This window comes from Lemur catta, chromosome 14 (assembly GCF_020740605.2).
Source record: "Lemur catta isolate mLemCat1 chromosome 14, mLemCat1.pri, whole genome shotgun sequence".
NCBI classification, from domain to species: Eukaryota; Metazoa; Chordata; class Mammalia; order Primates; family Lemuridae; genus Lemur; species Lemur catta.
The window spans coordinates 482,926-501,853 of NC_059141.1; the positions used below are offsets into that span (position 1 = coordinate 482,926).

At 55.0% G+C, this 18,928-nt stretch overlaps 1 protein-coding gene and 1 non-coding gene across 13 annotated transcripts in view; one reads left to right on the forward strand and one right to left on the reverse strand.

Moving 5' to 3' along the window:
• Positions 1-2,764: 2,764 nt before the first annotated feature.
• On the reverse strand, positions 2,765-2,869 carry LOC123650545. The gene has a single exon (XR_006739403.1). It is a non-coding gene; the product is annotated as a U6 spliceosomal RNA (small nuclear RNA).
• A 2,950-nt stretch (positions 2,870-5,819) lies between these two features.
• CFAP46 (cilia and flagella associated protein 46) overlaps positions 5,820-18,928 on the forward strand; it is an 83,691-nt gene continuing 70,582 nt past the window's right edge. For 5 of the 12 annotated variants that reach the window (XM_045569252.1, XM_045569253.1, XM_045569256.1 and 2 more), the window contains exons 1-9: positions 5,823-6,022; positions 6,330-6,454; positions 6,717-6,848; positions 7,157-7,221; positions 8,475-8,639; positions 9,514-9,637; positions 10,162-10,256; positions 11,809-11,919; positions 15,023-15,122. In XM_045569252.1, the coding sequence (XP_045425208.1) occupies positions 5,974-6,022; positions 6,330-6,454; positions 6,717-6,848; positions 7,157-7,221; positions 8,475-8,639; positions 9,514-9,637; positions 10,162-10,256; positions 11,809-11,919; positions 15,023-15,122 (966 nt within the window). In that variant the 5' untranslated portion in view covers positions 5,823-5,973. The other 7 variants (XM_045569265.1, XM_045569266.1, XM_045569262.1 and 4 more) reach the window with 4 other exon arrangements.

Here is an 18,928-nt window from a genome sequence, read left to right on the forward strand (position 1 = left end):
CCTCCCTGTGCTTCTCCCAGGGCAACGTGATTCTTTTCCACGCTGAGCCGGGTGTTAAATATTGTGTCTGGGTTGTAATCACGAGTATTTCTCCTGTGAGCACTGTCTCTGGCAGTGATGGGGAATGATTTTTCTTCTTGTTTTTTTGAGATACTCTGTTCAGTGCATTCAAGTTTTGGTTTGTTCTTGAACCTGAGAGCTGTTCAAGACATGGCGTTTTTGTTTAGCTAGTAGGGCTGTTTGTTTCTGGTTGTGCTTTAAATGTCTGACGTTGCTGTCTTATGCGCAGAGACTGCTTATACTCTGGGGGCTCCATTGAGAGTTTTTGTTACCTGATTTCTAGTCAATAATTAAAGGTTCCACGGGAGCTAAGAAGATGGGTTTACTCTCTATTTTCAGCATGAGGCATAGATATAGAGAGGACCAAACTCTGAGTTTTTTTTTTTTTTTCTTGCCCCAATTCCTTTCTAAGGTGCCTGGTGAGTCACACCTCACCAAACATAAAATCTCATTAAATGAGTCTTTGCGTTAACCCGTGTGATGTGGTTCACTGTCCCCCCCAGGCCTGGTCTGGCATCACGTGACAGGCCGCCAGCCCTCGACTCGAGCTCCCCTTTCCACCCACCCGGCGTCTTCAGACAAAGCTCAACTCTCAACCAACGACCCGCTGGAGGATCCCTAACGCCCACCCATGACATGGGCACCCTCACTGCAAGACAGCTCACCCTTTCAGGCCGAACCGATGTATACATTCCACGTGTAGGTTTATGATTTTACCTGTAATTCCTGTCCCCATGAACTTATAAAACCAAAACGGGCCCCGGCCGCCCCAGGAGCATTTTCTCAAGACCTCTTGAGATGTGCTGCCCGGGCCGAGGTCACTCACACTGGCTCAGAATAAACCTCTAAATATTTTGGCAGAATTTGGTTTTTCTGTCAACAGTATCTCAATTACGGGTCTCTTAATATATACAATCTTATAATTGTCTACTTAATCTGTCATTAACTTGAGACAGAATTAGAGTCTACCATTATTATTTTTCTACTTGTTTTGATCGGTGACTTTTTTTGTCCTAACCTTGTCTGATGCCATGAACCTCCCCCCATTTCCCTCACACCTCCTGTCCAGCCTTCCCGGGTCACTCGGTCCTGTGTCTCTTTCCACAGCGAGTACCCAGCGCTGCTTTGGGCTCCGTCGGAGTCTCTTGCTTTCAGCAAGTGAGTTTGGCCCTTTTACATTTATTGGTGTTATACAAACCTCACAGCATCGTATTTTACATATTTATGCTTATTCATGTTTTATTTTATTCATATTTAATCATATTTGAAAATTTTTATGTTATGCTTTCTGTCTTTGTTGGTTTTGTCCTTTTCTTTCAGCAAACTCGACCTGATCTATGATTTTAACGCTTTGGTTTGTGTAACTGTTCCTCTGAGATGCGGGATTTGCCTTCTATGGTTACGTTTTTCTTGTGGTTTCCTAAAGAATTACAACCTTATAGAAGCACTTCCATTTCCTATCGTGCATGCCTCTCCCCTGCCCAGGGCAAAATCAGCCGCTTCTACTTCCTCCCTGCCCCCAGCGGAGTTTAACTGATGATAATATCTTTCTTAATTTGTCTAAAGTCTCGTCCATACATTTAAATATTCTCATATTTTTATTACCTGATACATCAATAACAAACGATAAATTTAAAAGAAAATTGCTTTCCATCTTCTCCTCTTTCCCTTCCTTCCCATTGTTACCCAGGCACTTTCCTTTCTGCGCTGGTGTTGGCGTCTGACCCAGTCCTGGGCCCACGCCCTGCCGTGAGCTCTGTGCTGACATCTGCCTTCCAGCAGCTTCCTCGATCGCCTCTGAGGCCCGAGATTTCCAGAGTCCTGCAGTTACGTCGAGGGAGAGAGAGTATAGCTGTGTATAAAATTCTGAGTTTGGAGATTCTGGATGTGGCTGTCAGATAAAATACAGAGTGTCTAGTTAAATTTGAATTTCAGGTAAACAACAATTTTTTTTTAGCATAAGTATAATCCATGCAATATTTTATGGAACACATATTTAAAAAAAATGCATTGTTCATCTGAAATTGGAATTTAGCGAGGTATCTTTTCCTGTTTGGTTTGGCTGGTTGATGTATGGGCTGTCTCCCTGCTTTTTGTTGGTTTCGCTGCATCTGCCGGCCCTGACTCTGGGCAGAGGTGGTGGGTGGGGGGACAGGCACTCGCTCCCGCACACTCTGGACGCTGGCGGCACCTGGACCCATCCGGGAGCAGCGTGTTTGGTGCGGAGTCCAGTCTCTGCCCACCAGAGACAGAGGACACGGTGGCTCATCCATGGCAGAGAAGAGGCTGGACCGGGCCTCTCCACCCCTGGGGCCTTCCTGTCCCCGTCCGCTTTGCCACCAGGGAGCACCCGACGGCCCCTCCCCCAGGCGTGCCTGAGGCCCCTCCTCCAGACGTCAGTCTAGGCAAAGGATCTGTGACTAAGACCCCAAAGGCAAATACAGCTACAACAAAAATAAATAAATGGGACTTGATTAAAATTAAAAAGTTTCTGCACAGCAAAGGAGATAATCAACAGAGTAAATAGACAATCTGCAGAATGGGAGAAAATATTTGCAAACTGCACATCCGACACGGGACTGATATCCACAGTCTACAGAGAACTCATACAAATCATTAAGAAACAAACAAGCCCATCAAAAGGTGGCAAAGTCATGAACAGAAGTTTTTCTTTTTTTATTTTAATTTAATTTAATTTATTTATTTTTATATGGAACGCTTCACGAATTTGTGTCATCCTTGCGCAGGGGCCATGCTAATCTTCTCTGTATCGTTCCAATTTTAGTAAATGTGCTGCCGAAGCGAGCACAGAAGTTTTTCAAAAGCAGAAAGATGTGACACCAGCGTGATGCAGAGAAGGGAACTGGGGGGGGGAGGTGGCCTCTGGTGGCCTTGCAGGTCGCTGAGTGTGCCCCCCCAAGTCCAGACTTCACGTGACAGATCCCGTCATTAAACACAACATTCATACATGCTTATGCTACGCGGGGGTGCTGGGATGCTGGGGTGCTGGGTGTTCCAGATGATTCCATGCTCTGCTCTGGGTCCTCATAGGGCAGGGTCACATCACCCTCGTGTGGCCATCTGGGAAACTGCAGGAACTCGCCTGTCCGGAAGCTGATACTCTCCTGTTCAGGGGCTGCCCCTTGGGAAGGGGCGATGGGAGGTGGCGGGTGCCGATCCTCCTGCTGCTCCCGGGCATCCGGCTGCCCTTCCTGGTGACACTGGGCTCCTCCTCCCAGTGCCAGGCCACGCAGTGCTTGGGCTGCCCGGGGCACGTGCACACGCACACTCACACATGTACACAGGCTGCACACCACATGCGTCCCCACACTCATGTTCGTGCTCACACACACGTGCACTCTCCACGCCCTCCCCCAGCAGTGGTTCTGGGGTCCAGCTGACTGTCGTGGACCATCACCCCACAGCCATCACACCCGGAGTGGCCCAACACACGGAGTGTGGCCCAGGGCTGCCTCTGACGCAGGCCCCGGGCATACACGGCTGCCCCCACCTCCCTCTCCACACGCTGCCTGAGCGACCCAGGCTCAGGCAAACACGGAGGTTTGCCAGCCTCCTTTCCGGACCCCACATTTTAGTTCTCACACCAGCAGCAAAGTAGCCAAGCCTGCGTCAAATGGCCCCAAAGTGGAGCCAGAGCCGGTGCACTCCGGGGGCAGGGGCACAGCCAGGGCACAGCCCCCCCAGGGACTAAATTCGCTTATGGGTGATTGTAGTCTTGTCATAGAGTCCACTGTGAACTAAACATCTTAAGCCCCCAGCTGACTGAATGGACGCCCGTCCTGGCCAAGGGGACCCCAGAAACACCCTAAACCCCAGTGGCTGGCCGTAAGGGAGGTCAGACACGCCTCGTCATGCCCCTCCCTTCTTGGAGACGTCCTTTGTGACTCATTAACTCATTAACAAGGCCGTGCAAGAGAGAGCTTAACCCACACCTGTGGGTCATCCATTCACTTAACCCACACCTGCAGGTCATCCATTCACTTAACCCACACCTGCGGGTCATCCATTCACTTACCCTACACCTGTGGGTCATCCATTCACTTAACCCACACCTGCGGGTCATCCATTCACTTACCCTACACCTGTGGGTCATCCATTCACTTAACAGTCTGGCTGTGTGTCCGCTGGCTTGTCTCTGATTAGCAGACCTCCTTAACTTAAAACATTCCCAGCCTTTAGACAAAGCTTCATTTCTTTAACCAATTGCAAATCAAAGAATCTTTAAGCCCACCTGAAACCTGCAATCGGCTGCTTTGAGACATTTGCTTTTTCAGGCCAAACCAACCTCCGCCTTCCATGTGTTGAATTCTGACTGTCCCTGTAATTCCTGTCTCCCCGAAATGCATAAAACCAATGATAATGAACCATGGCGAGAACACTTGCTCACGGCCTCTTGGGCGTGGCTCCGGACCACGGTCACGCATATTCAGCTCAGAATAAACCTTTTTAAATTATTTTACAGTTCGGGTTCTCTTCTGTTCACAACAGGATTTTTTGTGTATGGAATCATATTGTTTGTCACTAAAAACCTATCAGCATTTAAAGTTCTAATAATCTTATGTGCCTTTAAAAATAAACCCTCTCCCGACCCTGGGCCGTGCCCTGGGCACTGTCCCCGCAGGGCAGCACTGTGGGCGCAGGTGCGAGGCTCGGCCTGACCTCCAGCCGGAGCTCTGCCCTGGGGCGTGTGTCCTGGTTCTGCACGTCCGGGACAGACGCAGGCCAGGCCTTTCCTGAGTGCCCCAAGTGGTGCTTGGCCTCCCCAACCCAGCCTACTCCCCCCTGCAAAATCTGCGAGCTGGACAGTCTCCTCCCTGCCCTCGGGCTTCTCCCGGCCCCTGTCCAGGCGTTTGCCCCGCCAGTGACTCGACACCAGCAAGGGGAATGTTTCTGGCATCGCAGAAACGCTCAGCTGCAGCTCACACCTGCTGGCTCCGGCCTCCTGGGGTGGTGGGGTGCGGAGGGGGAGGGGAGGAGGGGAAGGGGGAGGAAGGGGAGGAGGGGAAGGGGGGAGGGGAGGAGGGGGGAGGAGAAGGGGGAGGAGGGGAAGGGGAGGAGGGGGAGGGGAGGAGGGGAAGGGGGAGGGGAGGAGGGGAAGGGGGAGGAGGGGAAGGGGGAGGAAGAGGAGGAGGGGAAGGGGGAGGGGAGGAGGGGGAGGAGAAGGGGGAGGGGGAGGAGAAGGGGGAGGGGGAGGGGAGGCGGAGCCCCGCCCGGGTAGTGGGGGCTGCGCTGCGGCCCGCCTGGCCTCCCTCCTGCTCACTCCCTTCCCTTCTCTTTCCTCTCCTTGCTCTGGGCTCAGCTCGACTGTCCCCCGCTTAGGGACACTCCCCACCCCACCACTTGGGGTCAGAACCCCCTTCACAGGCTGTCAGGCTCTCAGTTCCTCATTTGACGTCCTGTCTCCCCAGGGGGCCCTTGGGGGGGGCGCAGGTGCAAATACCTATCGTTGAATAAAAGCACTAAGAATGTAGGGAGGGGCCTGCAGGAATTTGGCCAGAAGGTCGGGGGTGGGGCGCAGACGAGCCCAGGTGCGCAGTCGCCCAGGGCAGCGCCGGGCATGGCCAGGGCCACGGGGGAGAGGGGCGGCCTGGTCCGGGAGCGCTCACCCTGTCCCCTGCGGTGCCCCTCCTCCCCCTCCCCTCGGTCCCCTTCCCTTCTCTCCCCTCCCCCCCCTCCGCCCGCCGCCCCCACGTGCTCGCCCGCGCAGGGGAACACGAGGCGCAGGGCGGGCGGCGGTTCGTCCGGACAGCGACGGCGACCGCGTGGCCCGCAGCAGACCCGGAACCGCGTCCGCGTCCGCGTCCTCTCGTCGCTAGGCAACCGCCGTTGGTCCCGCGGCCTGGCGAGCAGACGCCGCCGGGGCGCCGCGCCGAGGACCCCGGGGAGGGCGCCATGGACCTGGTCATCACGCAGGAGCTGGCCCGCGCCGAGAGCCAGCAAGGTGGGCCCGGGACCCTCAGCTCCCCGCCTGGGAGGCCCCGGACCTGCGACCCCCCGCCCGGGAGGCCCGGGACCCTGCGACCCTGCCCCTGCCTCACAGGTGGCCCTTTGGAGCTCTCAGGTGGTCCCTGAACTTCCTGACCAGAGCAAAAGGGAGGACAGTGCCTTTAGGGCCTTCAAAAGGGGCGGTCCTGACTGTGGACCCTCCGGCCCCGGGTCCCCCCGGTCCCCCCCCCAGGGCCAGCCACAGGCCCGGCCCGACCCCAGGCCGGGTGGTCCCTGCTGTGCTCAGGGCGCTCCCCCCGCAGACGCCGCCGCCCTGCGGAGAGCCCACGAGCTGATCCAGGCGGCCGACCTGGGGAAGTCGGAGCTGGACCCCCGGGAGAGCTTCAGCCCCGACCTGTTCGTCCTGTGCGCCGAGCAGGCCCTCAAGGTAATTAAGGCCCCGGCCAGGACAGGGCAGAGGTGCGAGGGCACCGCGCTGCGGTGCGGGGGGCTGGGCCGCCCCCGGGGAGGGTCCCCGCGGCGGGGGGAGGGTCCTCGCGGTAGGGGGAGGGTGCGGGCGGCCCCCGGGGAGGGTCCCCGCAACAGGGGAGGGTGCGGGCGGCAGGGGGAGGGTCCCCGCAGCAGGGGAGGCGGGACCCCTCCGCGGCCCGACTGCGCGCCCGGCTCCACCTGCCCCCATTCTCCCGCAGATGGGGCAGCCCGAGGTGAGCGATGACTGCATCCAGATGTACTTCAAGGTGAAGGGGCCAGTCACGCAGTTTCTGGGCCGAGCCCACCTGTGCCGGGCCCAGCTGTGCGCCCCGCGCTCCACGGACGACCTGGTGAGAGGCGCCCCACCCGCTCCCGGTGTCAGGGAGAGTCTTAAAGCCGAATTCAGCGAAGTAAAGCACCCAAGTTCACTTCCACAGGGACGTGAAACGGGCACCGCGTCCTGTTAGGGTCTCGCCCCAGCAGTGGAGTCTGGGCGTCCCGCGTGGCCACCGGTCTCTGCCGCCTGCGCCCGCCGAGCAGGGCGGCTTCTGACCCCTGCAGCTGCTGGCAGCCCGTCCTGCCAGTCTCCCGTGGGCTTAGCTTCCCGGGACATGGCGGTGAGCAGGGACTGATCCGTGCATTCTTCACGCTGTTTCAGGAGGCGTTTGAGAACTGTGTGACTCAGTACATGAAGGCCATAAACTTTGCGAAAGGAGAGCCGAGGTAGGCGCCGTCGAATGGGCCTTTCTGGTCGGTTGTGTGTGTGGGGGGGGGTGTGCGAGCCAGGCCTGACCAAATGGTCGTCTTCATGTGGACTTAGCATGGTGTGCGCGTGTTAGCGTGCGGAACGGGGCCCTGTGCACGCCAAGTCCATCCGTGTCTGCAGGTGGCCCCCAGAGTCCGTTCTCTCGAGGGCCCCTCTTGGCCGCTCCCCCTCCTTGGGCCACCCCCCAGCACCCACCGCCTGCCTGTGCTGCCCCTGGTGGGCGGCCCAGCCGGGCCTCCCGTCCCTAGAGGTGACCTGTGACACTCCAGCACGGTTTCCGCTGGCCCATGCCTTCTCCATCATCAAAGATAAATATCACTACTGAAACCGCAGAGCTTGTGGACAAACTGGTGTGAACACCACACGTTTAAATAGGACGCAACATCGAAAGACGTGCAGCGTCTGCTTGCTTTCTGGGGATGCCTTCCCTGGCCACACCTCGACGTCAGCGCTGGGGCTACGGGCCCAGCCGCAGACCTGGCTCCCTGGGGACAGGGCGGTGGGGAGGCCTCACCTCGAACCAGAGTTCTGAGGTCAGTGGGTGTCTCCAACAGGAGCTGCATCCTGGAGCCGTGAGCGCCCCCAGGGGGAAGCCTGGTCCACGCTGCATTCCAGGGGTCTCGGGGCAGCGGTGGGTGGCGGGGAGCCCTGTCAGAGGCACCTTCAGGAAGAGACCTGGCTGCTCTGTGGGGACCTGGGGGAGGAGCTGAGCGGAGAGAGGGTGGCCCAGGGTCGTCCCCAGTGGTGGCGCGGGAGAGAAGGAGCCACGTTTGAGGGCATGTGGGAGTTAGGGGAGAGAGCTGACGGGGAGGATGAGTCCCTTTCCGGTGTGGGTGACAGAGCAGGCTGCCCGGGCCCTGGGAGCCACTCCTCCAGTGTGGAGGCCCCTCCAGGCCGGGCGACTCTCTGGTCAGGACACCGGGGCTTCCCCTCCTTTCCTGGGAAAGATGAGTCCTGTCTCAGGGTCCTGCTGTGGCTCCCCGTAAACTCCCTGAGGGGATGTGACCGAGGCAGGACACCAGCAGGCGCCTGCGGCCCTGGAAATGCAAATGGCCCTGTGCCTGGTGCTCACACAGGTGCAGCCCGAGCTGCTCAGCCGTGGTGCTGCCATCTGCTGGACACGGGGGGAATGGGTGACTCCGCGGGGGGCGCGGAGGGAAAGCAGAGGCCCCTGGATTTGCAGCTCAGGCCTCCTCTCCTTGGGCCGTAGGTATCACTTCCTGGTATACAACGCCTCCGTCCTCTACTGGCAAATGGTGAGGCCCTTTCTCAAGCCCGGATACCATCACTACCTGATCCCCAGCCTCTCCCAGATCGTGAACGTGCTGAGTCAAATCGAGGAAGAAGACAAGGAGTGGCGTGCGGAGCTGATGCTGTGAGTGGGGTGGCCCTGCCCTTCCCGGGGGGGACGAAGTGGTGTGTCCAGACTCAGAGCAGAGGAAACGGGGTCCTGCGCCACTGGTCCTGGCTCATGGCTTTAAAATCGTGGTTCAGTAAATTTGTAATGTAGTAGACGCTTGAGCAAGATAAACCAAGCCAGAGCGAGCAGGCAGGTCCAGGGGCCCAGGCGGCCCCCCAGTAGCCAGGCTGTGGGGGCAGCCAGGGCAGCACAGTGGCTGCTGGGGCCTCAGCCCTGAGAAGCCACCGCCACCTCATCAGCAAATGCTGCTGGTCCTGGTGCGGGCCGGACTGGCAGGGGCTCTGCCAGAGCTTCTCCGTGTTTGGGTCGCGCTCTGCACAGGCCAGTGCTGGGCGAGTGTTCACAGCAAGGGTCCCGATTGTGCCAGCGCCGGAGAATCCGCACTCAAGTCCAAGTCCAGAATCTGCAGGCTTTGGTTGCGGCTTTATAGCCACTGGGGAACCTTTAAAAGCAAGTAAATGCAAATAAAATCTTTCTTTAAAATGTCACTTTCAGGCTGGGCATGGTGGTTCACACCTGTAGTCCTAGCACTGTGGGAAGCTGAGGCGGGAGGATTGCTTGAGGCCAGGAGTTTGAGACCAGCCTGGGCAGCATAGTGAGACCCTGTCTCTACAAAAAGTAAATAACATATCATTCTTAAATGTCCTGGGAAATTAAAAGGCCTTTCCTGGTGAGCCACATACCGTGGTTATGACTGACAGAGCTGCTCCCAGGCTATCTTTCTGAAGTTGGTGAAACATAAAAATTATGAAAGTATAATAACCTGGTTATTACACACTTGCAGCAGAAAACAATTTCAGCAGGGTTTAATATCTGCCCTATTATCTAGGGAACTTCTTGAGTGTTACCTGCAAGCTGGAAGAAAGGAGGAGGCTGCTAAGTTCTGTTCCACCGCGGCGCCCTTCATAAAATCAAACGTGCCACAGAAATACCGGCAGATATTCTCTCTTATGGTACGTTGACATGTCAAAATATACAGATATAAGAAGTGATTTGCTTAAAAGTCAGGGCTCGGTAAACTATGCATAAAAACTGCAAGCAAGTCCTTTAATCGAGAGAGAGAAAAACATACATGAACAAAGCAAATACACACAGAATAGCAGTTCATTCTGTGGGAAGACATAGAACCACGATATTTTGAAAACAAAACAAGATCTTTTGCCTTTATTGTTACTCTTTGAATATTTCCTTTGTAACAGCATTGATTTTTTTTAAGTAAACACAAAATTTATAAAACTATAAGAATTATGATAATACAAGAATGTGTGTGAAAGACATTCATCAGCTACTCATTTTTATGTACAAGGAATGAGCTTAAGTTGTATCTGCAAAAGCTAAATATAACAATGAGAAGATACATGTTAATTACAAATATTAATTACAGGGGGAATATTTACAAAATAATATCTAGACACAAAATCTAGATCTCTACCGATGGTTTAAATCCAAATTAATATTCTGTTCCATTTGATGACAGGTTCGTCATGAATTAATGGATGAACATCAGTTAAAAGAAGAAAAGAAAAATTCCATTAGCCTTTCTGTCTCTTTCCTCATTAATATGCTAAAAGCGTAAGTAGCTGGGGAGGGGGAGAGCAGAAGTTGAGTTTCCTGAGTGCTGAGCGTGGGAAGACTGTCCCTTCCACCTGGGCACGCCCTGTGCCTGCAGGTGAGGGAGTTTGGGTTGCACGAGCCCAGCCGCCCGCCGGCATGGCTAGGCGGGGCCTGGGGGCAACCTGGCCGCCACCTGTGAAAGCCAAGCCACCGGAAGGGGAGTGCAGCTTCTCGGCCAAGCGAAAAGAGTGGCTCCAGGAGAAGAAAGTCACCAACAGTGTCAGATTCCTCTGACAAGTCATGCCAGATGAGTCTGGACTTCACTATGACATTGAAGAAAACAAGAACAGTTTGTAGGAAACCCTCACCCAGTGGGTTAGAATGAATGGGGCAAGGATTGTCACCAGGGAGTCCAGAGAGGACTGTTTTGAGAAGTTCCCCCTGCAGGGCAGGAGAGCTGCGATGCCAGCTGGAGCGAATTAGGGTGGCGGAGAACATGGTGCGTTTTCTAGGAGTGAGGAGATGACAGTGTTTGAGGGCTGAGGGGAGTGTGAGGAGGTGACAGTGTTTGAGGGCTGAGGGGAGTGTGAGGAGGTGACTGTGTTGGAGGGAAGTGAGGAGATGAGTGTTTGGGGACTGAGGGAAGTGAGGAGGTGACAGTGTTTGGGGACTGAGGGAAGTGAGGAGATGACAGTGTTTGAGGGCTGAGGGGAGTGAGGAGGTGACAGGGTTTGGGGACTGAGGGAAGTGTGAGGAGGTGACTGTGTTGGAGGGCAATGAAGAGATGACAGTGTTTGAGGGCTGAGGGGAGTGAGGAGATAGGAGTGTTCGAAGCCTGAGGGCAATGAGGAGATCACAATGTGAGGGCTGAGGGGAGTGTGGAGATGAGAGTGTGAGGGCTGAGGGGCAGTGAGGAGAGGACAGGGTTTCAGGGCTGAGAGCAGTGAGGAGATGACAGTGTTTGAGGGCTGAGGGGATTGAAGAGGTGACAGTGTGTCTCAGGGCTGAGGGGAGTGAGGAGGGGACAGTGAGGGCTGAGGGGAGGGAGGAGGTGACAGTGTGTTTGGGAGCTGAGGGGAGGGAGGAGGGGACAGTGAGGACCGAGGGAAGTGTGCAGATGAAAGTGTTTGAGGGCTCAGGGGAGTCGGGTGAGGACAGTGTTGAGGGTGGGGGACATTCAGGAGGTGGCAGTGTGTTCGGGTGCTGAGGGCTAGGAAGAGATCCGGGTGTTTCTATGCTGAGATCATTCTGGGGAGAGTGGGGTGCTGACCACCGGTCCTAGCGCAGGTGAGGGGAGGGGACGCGATTTTCCGTGGACGGGTTCCGTCCTGTGGTCCTGCCCTGGTGGAAGGGCGTGTGCGAATCTTCCTGGGTGATGTTTCTATGATGCAGCTGGAGTGAGGGCGGGCGAGGAAGTGTGACATCGGGTCTGGGACATTCTAGGAGACGAAGGACAAGGGATTATTTTAGCCCTTCTTTTTAGTGGGAAACAATTTCCTAGACTCTTTTTGGATAAATTGAATAAACGTGATAGGATCTTTTGATTATTTTGTGTTTGAATTAATTCTAGAAAAGTGGATAAAAATGAATTACCAGAAGATGTCGACAGTATTCTGAAAACGGCCTATAGACATTTAAGTCATTACAGTCACCAGCGCTTTCCTTCAATCAGAGAAGAAAAGTAAGTGTTTACGTTTTTCCAGCATGCATTTACATATATGCAATCTTTGTGCAAAATTTAGCAAGTACTGGAAAATGTGGAAAAATATAAAAACAATCAACGGGAACTACTTTAGCAAAAGTCAGCCATGTGGATGTTCTAGTAAATTTCCTTCTAATCTTTTTTATCCTGAGGTTGGTACTGTTTGGGCAGTACTTTCATACCCTACTTTTTGAAATCAAATTTAACTTCCAAGCATAAGCGTTTTCAAGTTATTACAGCATCTTCTTACACATTTCTGAATAGCTGCATAATTCCTCATTGTATAGAGGAACATACATTTTTCTTGAGCATTTCCCAGGCTGGTTTGTTCCAGTTCTGTGCTTTCTTGACTCCTCTGAGCACCCTTCGAGTCCAGGATAAGTCCCGGGCTAGATTCCTAGAAGCAGGGAACTGAGCCGGGGGCTGCCTGAGGAATCTGCACAGCACTGCCCGGTTATTTTCACAGAAGTGGCAGGTTTGTTCCCTGACCCCAGCAGCTGTTTTGTCACATCCTCATTAGCACTGTGTATTCGTTTAAGGGCTGGGGTGGAACCCTGTTAACACAGTGGGCTGAAGTTATCTTACTGTTTTGGTTTTATGACAGCCCTGGGAAAGACATGGCTGTGCAACAAATTGCTACCAACTTAGCAGCTTAAAACCATGCTCATTTGTACCCTCTGCGTGTCTGGAATTCGGAATCCAGGCGCAGCCGCGGTCAGGGTGTTGCCGGGCCGGGTCTCTTGTGAAGGCTGGACTGGGGAAGGAGCGACTCCGAGCCCACGTGGGCATCGGCAGGATTCTGTTTCTCATGCAGTGAGGGCCTCGGGTCCTCGCTGTGTGGGAACCTCCACGTGGCAGCTCATTTGTGGAAGGCAGCAAGCAGGGTCGGCGAGCGCCCCAGACGTCAGAGTTGTTTGAATTCAGCTGAGGCGGTGGGATCAGCTCAACACGGAGCTCGCCTATTAGTCAGATACAGGTCACTCAAGGGGAGGGGATCACTGGAGACCCCGAACCCCAGAGGCAGGACTGCGGGTCTCACAAGTCTGGGGTGGGGGCTGGGTGCCAGGGAGGATGCGGCGGGTCAGTCGGCTCTCCGGGAGGCACGTGAGTGTGCACGTACGTGTGCACGTGTGTGTTTTCCTTGAGGACGCTGACGTGTTCCGATTGTCCAGCGGTTCTAACTGGAGTCAGGCGGAGCTCGGCTGTGGCCTACAGCATCTGCTTCCGTGGCTGGGGCTCCCGGTCAGGGCTAGGACTGATGTGGGGGTCTCTTTTGACTGTCTGCTCGTCACTCCGTCAGGGGAGATTCCTGCCAGCAGGATTCCGGGGCTCTGGTGCGCACAAGGGGCGCGTCCCGCCCCTCGCGGAGCCTGTCCGTGAACGGCTGTCGGCGCTTTCCTGTCCGTTTCTTTGCCGATGAAGTTGAATGTTTTTTCATATTTACTACCATTTTTTCCTTTTGTTAACTTTATGTTCATTTCTTTGACCTGATTTCTTGAAAGTAGTATGTAAATCATTTTATTATCGACTTGCAGAAACTTTTTCTGTTTTAGGGTGTGAGCCCTTCAGCTCCAGTGTATTTACTAATTGTCCCAGTGTGTTTACCTTTTAGTTTTTTAATAATTCTGGGTGTGCCAAACTACAAGGACAGTTTGGGCCACATCCTGGCCAGACGCTGCTGTCGGCCTGCGCCTGTGTTTGCCGGGACCGCCGGCGTCTCTGCGGCTCCGCTTCTGTGTGAACGTCGGGTTCTGTTGCGCTCGGGCCAGAGGGGCTAGCGGGCACTTTCTGATTCGGACACGTTAGGTTTCCTTGTAGCTTCGTGTAGTCAGCGTTTGGTCACTGCCCCAGGCCACTGCCCCCGGGCTGGGAAGAACAGGAGTGCTCTCTGCTTGCCGGGGAGGTGCCCTCACAAAAGCTGCCAGTCAGAGCTGCCTTTTGGTGGGTTTCCCTGGATTTCCGTGGTCCTTCCCAGGAGCTCCGAGAGCCTCGGAGACTTCCCGACACTCTGGGGCCCCTGACACTTCTCCACTCGGACTCCTGTATCTGGAATTCTGGGTGAGAAAAAGGCCGTTCTGTTAATTTAAAGCCAGAAAGGACTGAGAACCAGTGAAACACCCTTTTACGGATTCTCGGTTCATGGCCTGCACAGCTGGCGCCTGCCCTGGAGCTCAGGGAGGATGGGAGGGTGGGGAGGCCAGGCCCACCAGGGCCTTTGGAGGTGGCGGGGGTGGGCAGAAGGACCCGCCCCCGGCCAGAGCAGCCCACGTCCCCAAGTGGCCCCCTGTCCCAGAGCCCCCCGGCTGGAGAGGGGAGGATGGGTGCACGCCATCGAGCGCCACGTGGGTGGTAACCACGGGCCAGACGTCTGTATCAGTATTTCTGGGTGAGACGGTGGTTATTACCTAGGAGAGGGCAGAGAAGATGTAGACTTGTCCCCAGGGGACACTTTGGGGGGTCACCACTGGTGACCAGCATGTAGTGGGCAGAGGCCAGGGATGCTGCTATCACCCTACAGCGCTCGGGACAGGTTCCCCGCGCCCCCCCCGGCAGCGCAGTCTGGTCCAAAACGTCAGGTGTCAAGGCCAAGAAAGCCTGGTCTGTCTAAGCCGGGACCACTCTCTTGAGTCCTACAGCGTAATAGTAACTCTTGAAATGAGGTAGCTTAGTCCAAATCTTATTCTTCTTCAAAGTTGTTTATGCCATTGTTGGTCCTTTGCACTTTGATATAAATTCTAGCATCAGCCTGTTGATCTCTGCGAAGACCCAGATTGGTGGCTGCGGAGGCTGTTGGTTGGCAGAGCCCGGGCTCTGCGGCAGGAAGCACCGTGCCTGCCCCACGTGGCCTCTTTCCTCGCCGGGACGCAGCACCGGGCTGGCTCCACGCCCGGGGGATGGCGCTGGGCTCCGGTCCTGCAGCCTGAAGGCCGGGCTGAGGCCACCATGGCAGGATGTCTGTTTTATTAATTTATTTTATTGTATTATTTTATTGCTTATCTTTCATTCCCGCCTCTGGTTGAACGATGGCTGCTTACCAGCAGGCGTATTGTTCTGTCACCCACTGCTGTTGGTTTGTTTCCAGAATGCTGTTGCTTTTTGAATTGGCTCATCTTTCTCTGACCCTGAAACGTGTGGACATCTCCTCTGACTGCCTCTCAGACCTGAAGAAAATCGGAAGCAAGGTAAGTGGCGTCGTGACAACACTGACCGGGGGAGCGCCGGCCGCTCACTGCGTCTGGACGTAAAAGCCCGAGAAAGGAAAAGCCGTTCACACAGCCGTCGCCAAAGGGCCCCACACGTGTGGCTGGCAGCCGTCCTCTGCATGTTCCGTGTGCGTCTGTGTGGCTTTTGCGGTTTTGCATCTGCCCCTTCCCCTCGGCCTCCGTGGCAGGTGCCAGGCCACACGCCACCAGCTGTCTGTGCAGTGTGTGGATGTCACAGCGCCACTGGTCCAGGGCTCACGCCCCAACCCCATCACTGGATGTTTGAGCCACATGCTGTGGTCCCCCCTGGTCTGCGGTCGCACCATCCGAAGTTTCAGTGACCCGTGGGCAGCCGCAGTCTGAAATGTTAAGCTCGTTTGAGAAAGAGAGAAACCACACTAACGCAACTTTTATTACAGTCTGTTGTTATAATTGTTGTATTTTACCATGTCATTGTCAATCTCTTACTGTGCCTAATTCATAAATCAGACTTCACCGTAGGTGTGGATGTGTGCGGTGGGGTGTGGTGCTAGCCGGGGTTTCAGGCATCCGCTGGGGGTCTTGCAATGCAGCCCCCTTAGGTAAGGGGGGACCCCCGTATAATTTTTTGCTTATTACATAAAGGGTTGTCCTGAACATTTGGTGCCTAAAGCCTTTTTCTGCATTTAAGGTTTTTCCCTAAGATAAGTTTATTGACATGAAATTACTAGGGAATTTTCACTTCTAAGATTTTTAAATGCATATTACAATATTGCTCTCCGAAGAAGTTTTACACTCTGCCAAACATGTGTAAGAGTGCATGCTTCGGGTTCGGGTTTGTTTTTTAACTTAAGGGACTATGAACGACCTCTTCCAGAGAGCAGAGTTTTGCGTTAGCTGTTAGCAAGCGTGGCTTTGGGTACGGTGCGCAGTAAGCTTGCTCCACACAAGGGTGACCAGGTTGGACGAGGGGTCTCGAGGACGGTGGGACCAGGCGCTGGAGGTCACTTTGCGCTGTCTCCACTGAGCGAGCGCCTGCCGTGCGTTTAGCCCAAGTTACCTGAGAGCAAAACCCTGGCTGACCCTCTGGAGTTTATTACCGGATCAAGCCATGAGGCCTGGCGCAGCCAGGGAGGCACAGAGTTCAGCACAAGGGGAATCGGCTGGTTGTGTTCACGGTCGAGCTGATGTGGGAGCGGCTTTCAGGAGGGACACAGATGCTCCTGGCCTTGGCAGTCAGGCAGCACCTGGCCAGGACCGCCGGGGCGGCCGGGTGGGTGGGCAGGGCCATTAAGGCAGGGGACAGTATGTACAGGCGGCTCCCAGGATGAAGAGTGTGGGAGGCTCATGTCTGAAGTACTTTACCAAGTTCCTTTGAGGGTGCCAGTCCCGTCTGGTTTTCCATGACACGGTGGCCAAATGCAGCACAGGCATCACACGCCTGGGTCCCCACCCGCTTCTGCCTCTCAGCAGCTGAGCAGCCTCCTGCGACTCTGAGCCCCCCGAGTTTGTTGCTGTGAGCCGGCTACAATAACAAGGCCGTCTCCGAGGGCGTTGCAGAATCGAAACCGAGGCCCGGGACGGCCCTTCCGCCTGTAACGGGCCTCACGCAGCCTAACGGGGCTCTGGCAGTGGCAGCTGGCTGTTGCCGCCCCACGGCCCTGCCACCCTCGCGCCTCGGCGCACGTGGCCGGCCCTGCAGCCCCACTGGGCGGCCGCCTCTCCCTCCCGGGCTGCAGCCTGGTGCTGTGGCCTACGTGGTAGCAGGTGTCTGGCGTGTCTTGAAGTGTCTGGAACTGGGTCTTTCTTTAATTTAATTCTTTAACTCAGATACAGAGGGTTAAAGAGTAACAGCCCAGTGAAATGGGGAGAAAGCCAAACACGAGGGTCGAGCGAATCACACCCCGAGTCCGGGGCACCCTCTCCTCACCCGTCTGCTCCAGCGTGTTCAATATTCATTCTTGGTTTCTGTGAATATTCTCTGAGTATCTGAGAAGGACATCTGTATTTTTTAAGTAAAGTATTCCTTAAATAGCATTTCCATATAAATTGGTTTTCACGTTTTTATGTCCTTACTGCTTTTTAACTGTTTACTCCATTGATCTCTGTGAAAAGTATTTTAATGTCAGCTTTGCGTTGTGCGGCTGTCATTTTTCTCTGCTCCTTGGTACAGAAAGCTTCAGAATTGCTGCATCTTCCTGGTGAAATATCACACAATCTTTGGGTAAATTGGCGGCTATGTTACTATGCATCGACTGCCTTTATGCCTAAGTGTGTTGTTTACATGTCACTAATTCATCGTCCATTGTCCTCCCGGGGACAGGCCTGTCTGACGTCACACCCCCTCTCCCACCGTCATGCCGGCACTTACCGGCTCTCAGTAACTACTTGCTGAGCGGTGGAGGGATTGTTGGGCTGATTACAGTCTGTCCAAAGTGCGTGTGCATGTCCGGGCTTTCTGGTTTTGCCAGCGCTTTCCTTGCAGGGTCTCCCTGCTGTGCTGGGCCCCGCGGTTGGGAACCCAGGGACCGGAGCACCCCAGGGACCGGCCGTGAGATCAGGAAGAGGCAGCGAGCAAGTCCTCGATACCGAACTGTAATGTCTGACATTCTAGCATCCTCCTAGGAGGGCTATGGCACAAAAATAAAAGCAAACACACAATCCTGTGTGATTGACCAGAAATAAGTGAATCTTTCCTTAAACAGGGGAAATTATGCAGCAGGGGCCGGTGAAACCTGATGCCTTCTGCCCCGGCCAGGGTGGGATAGAATGGATATTGCCCCCTGAGCCTGAGACAACTGGAAAACCAAACAAAATGCATGAAATATCCGGAGCAATGGTTTCCACAGCGCTGAACGAGATTGTGAAGGAGGGTGGGCTTGGAGAGGTGGGATCAGACGGACGAGCCCCTGAGAGCTCAGCTGCCCAGCGTTGGTGGACTAGGGCTGGTGGGGGACACCCGGGCTGAGGGGACGAGGCTGGTGTTTGGGTGGATGAGGCAGCTGGACGTCACCGGGGAGGCCCAAGCGGAGGGAGCTGCACACGGAAAGTCTGCAGTCCGCAGAGGGTCCCCATCGGCTGAGGACGGGCAGCACGTGTGTGCGTGTGAGGAAACCCCTGGGCTGGGCGAGAACCACCGTTTGGAGAAAGGAGTCCAGAGAACTGTCTTCAGAGGTCACGCAGGGCTGGGCGGTTCCTCTTCCCGCCAGCCAGTGTGGAAACCTCAATTCAGAGCATCCGGTGGAGGCTCCGAGGATTCGTCTCCGCAGTGCAGAAGAGTCGTCGCGGCTGAGCATTGCTCTGCTCCCGCGTGACAGAGCTGGACAGCGAGGACTATGGCAGAGCCAGCTCTTCCCGCAAAGTGACCGGACACCAGCGCAGATCTTGAGGACGCAAGAACACAAAAACCGGCATCCAACAAGTGAAATTCAGTGTTATCTGATTAAAAAAAAAAAAATCACCAGATAATCAGACAAACGTGACCCGTTGTGAGGAGAAAAGCCAACCTGTCAAAACCGAGGGGATGTTGGGACGGCCGTGCTTGTGTTCGGTGCGTCCAGGAAGCTGGGACAGGTTGAGTGTGGAGCAATAAGGGAGATACAGGAAACACCACGTCGGACGTCTAGAGATGGAAACTCAGCAGGTGGGATCTGGAGCCGATCGGTCACTTTAGAGGAAGGTGGGCAGCGTCAAGGGCAGCGTGGAGAGAACTCACACGTCAGGGCTGTGGGCCGGTTCCAGGCCGGCCGGGACTCGGGCGATGAGAATCCTTCGGGACCGAAGAGGAAGGGAAACAGCAACATGAA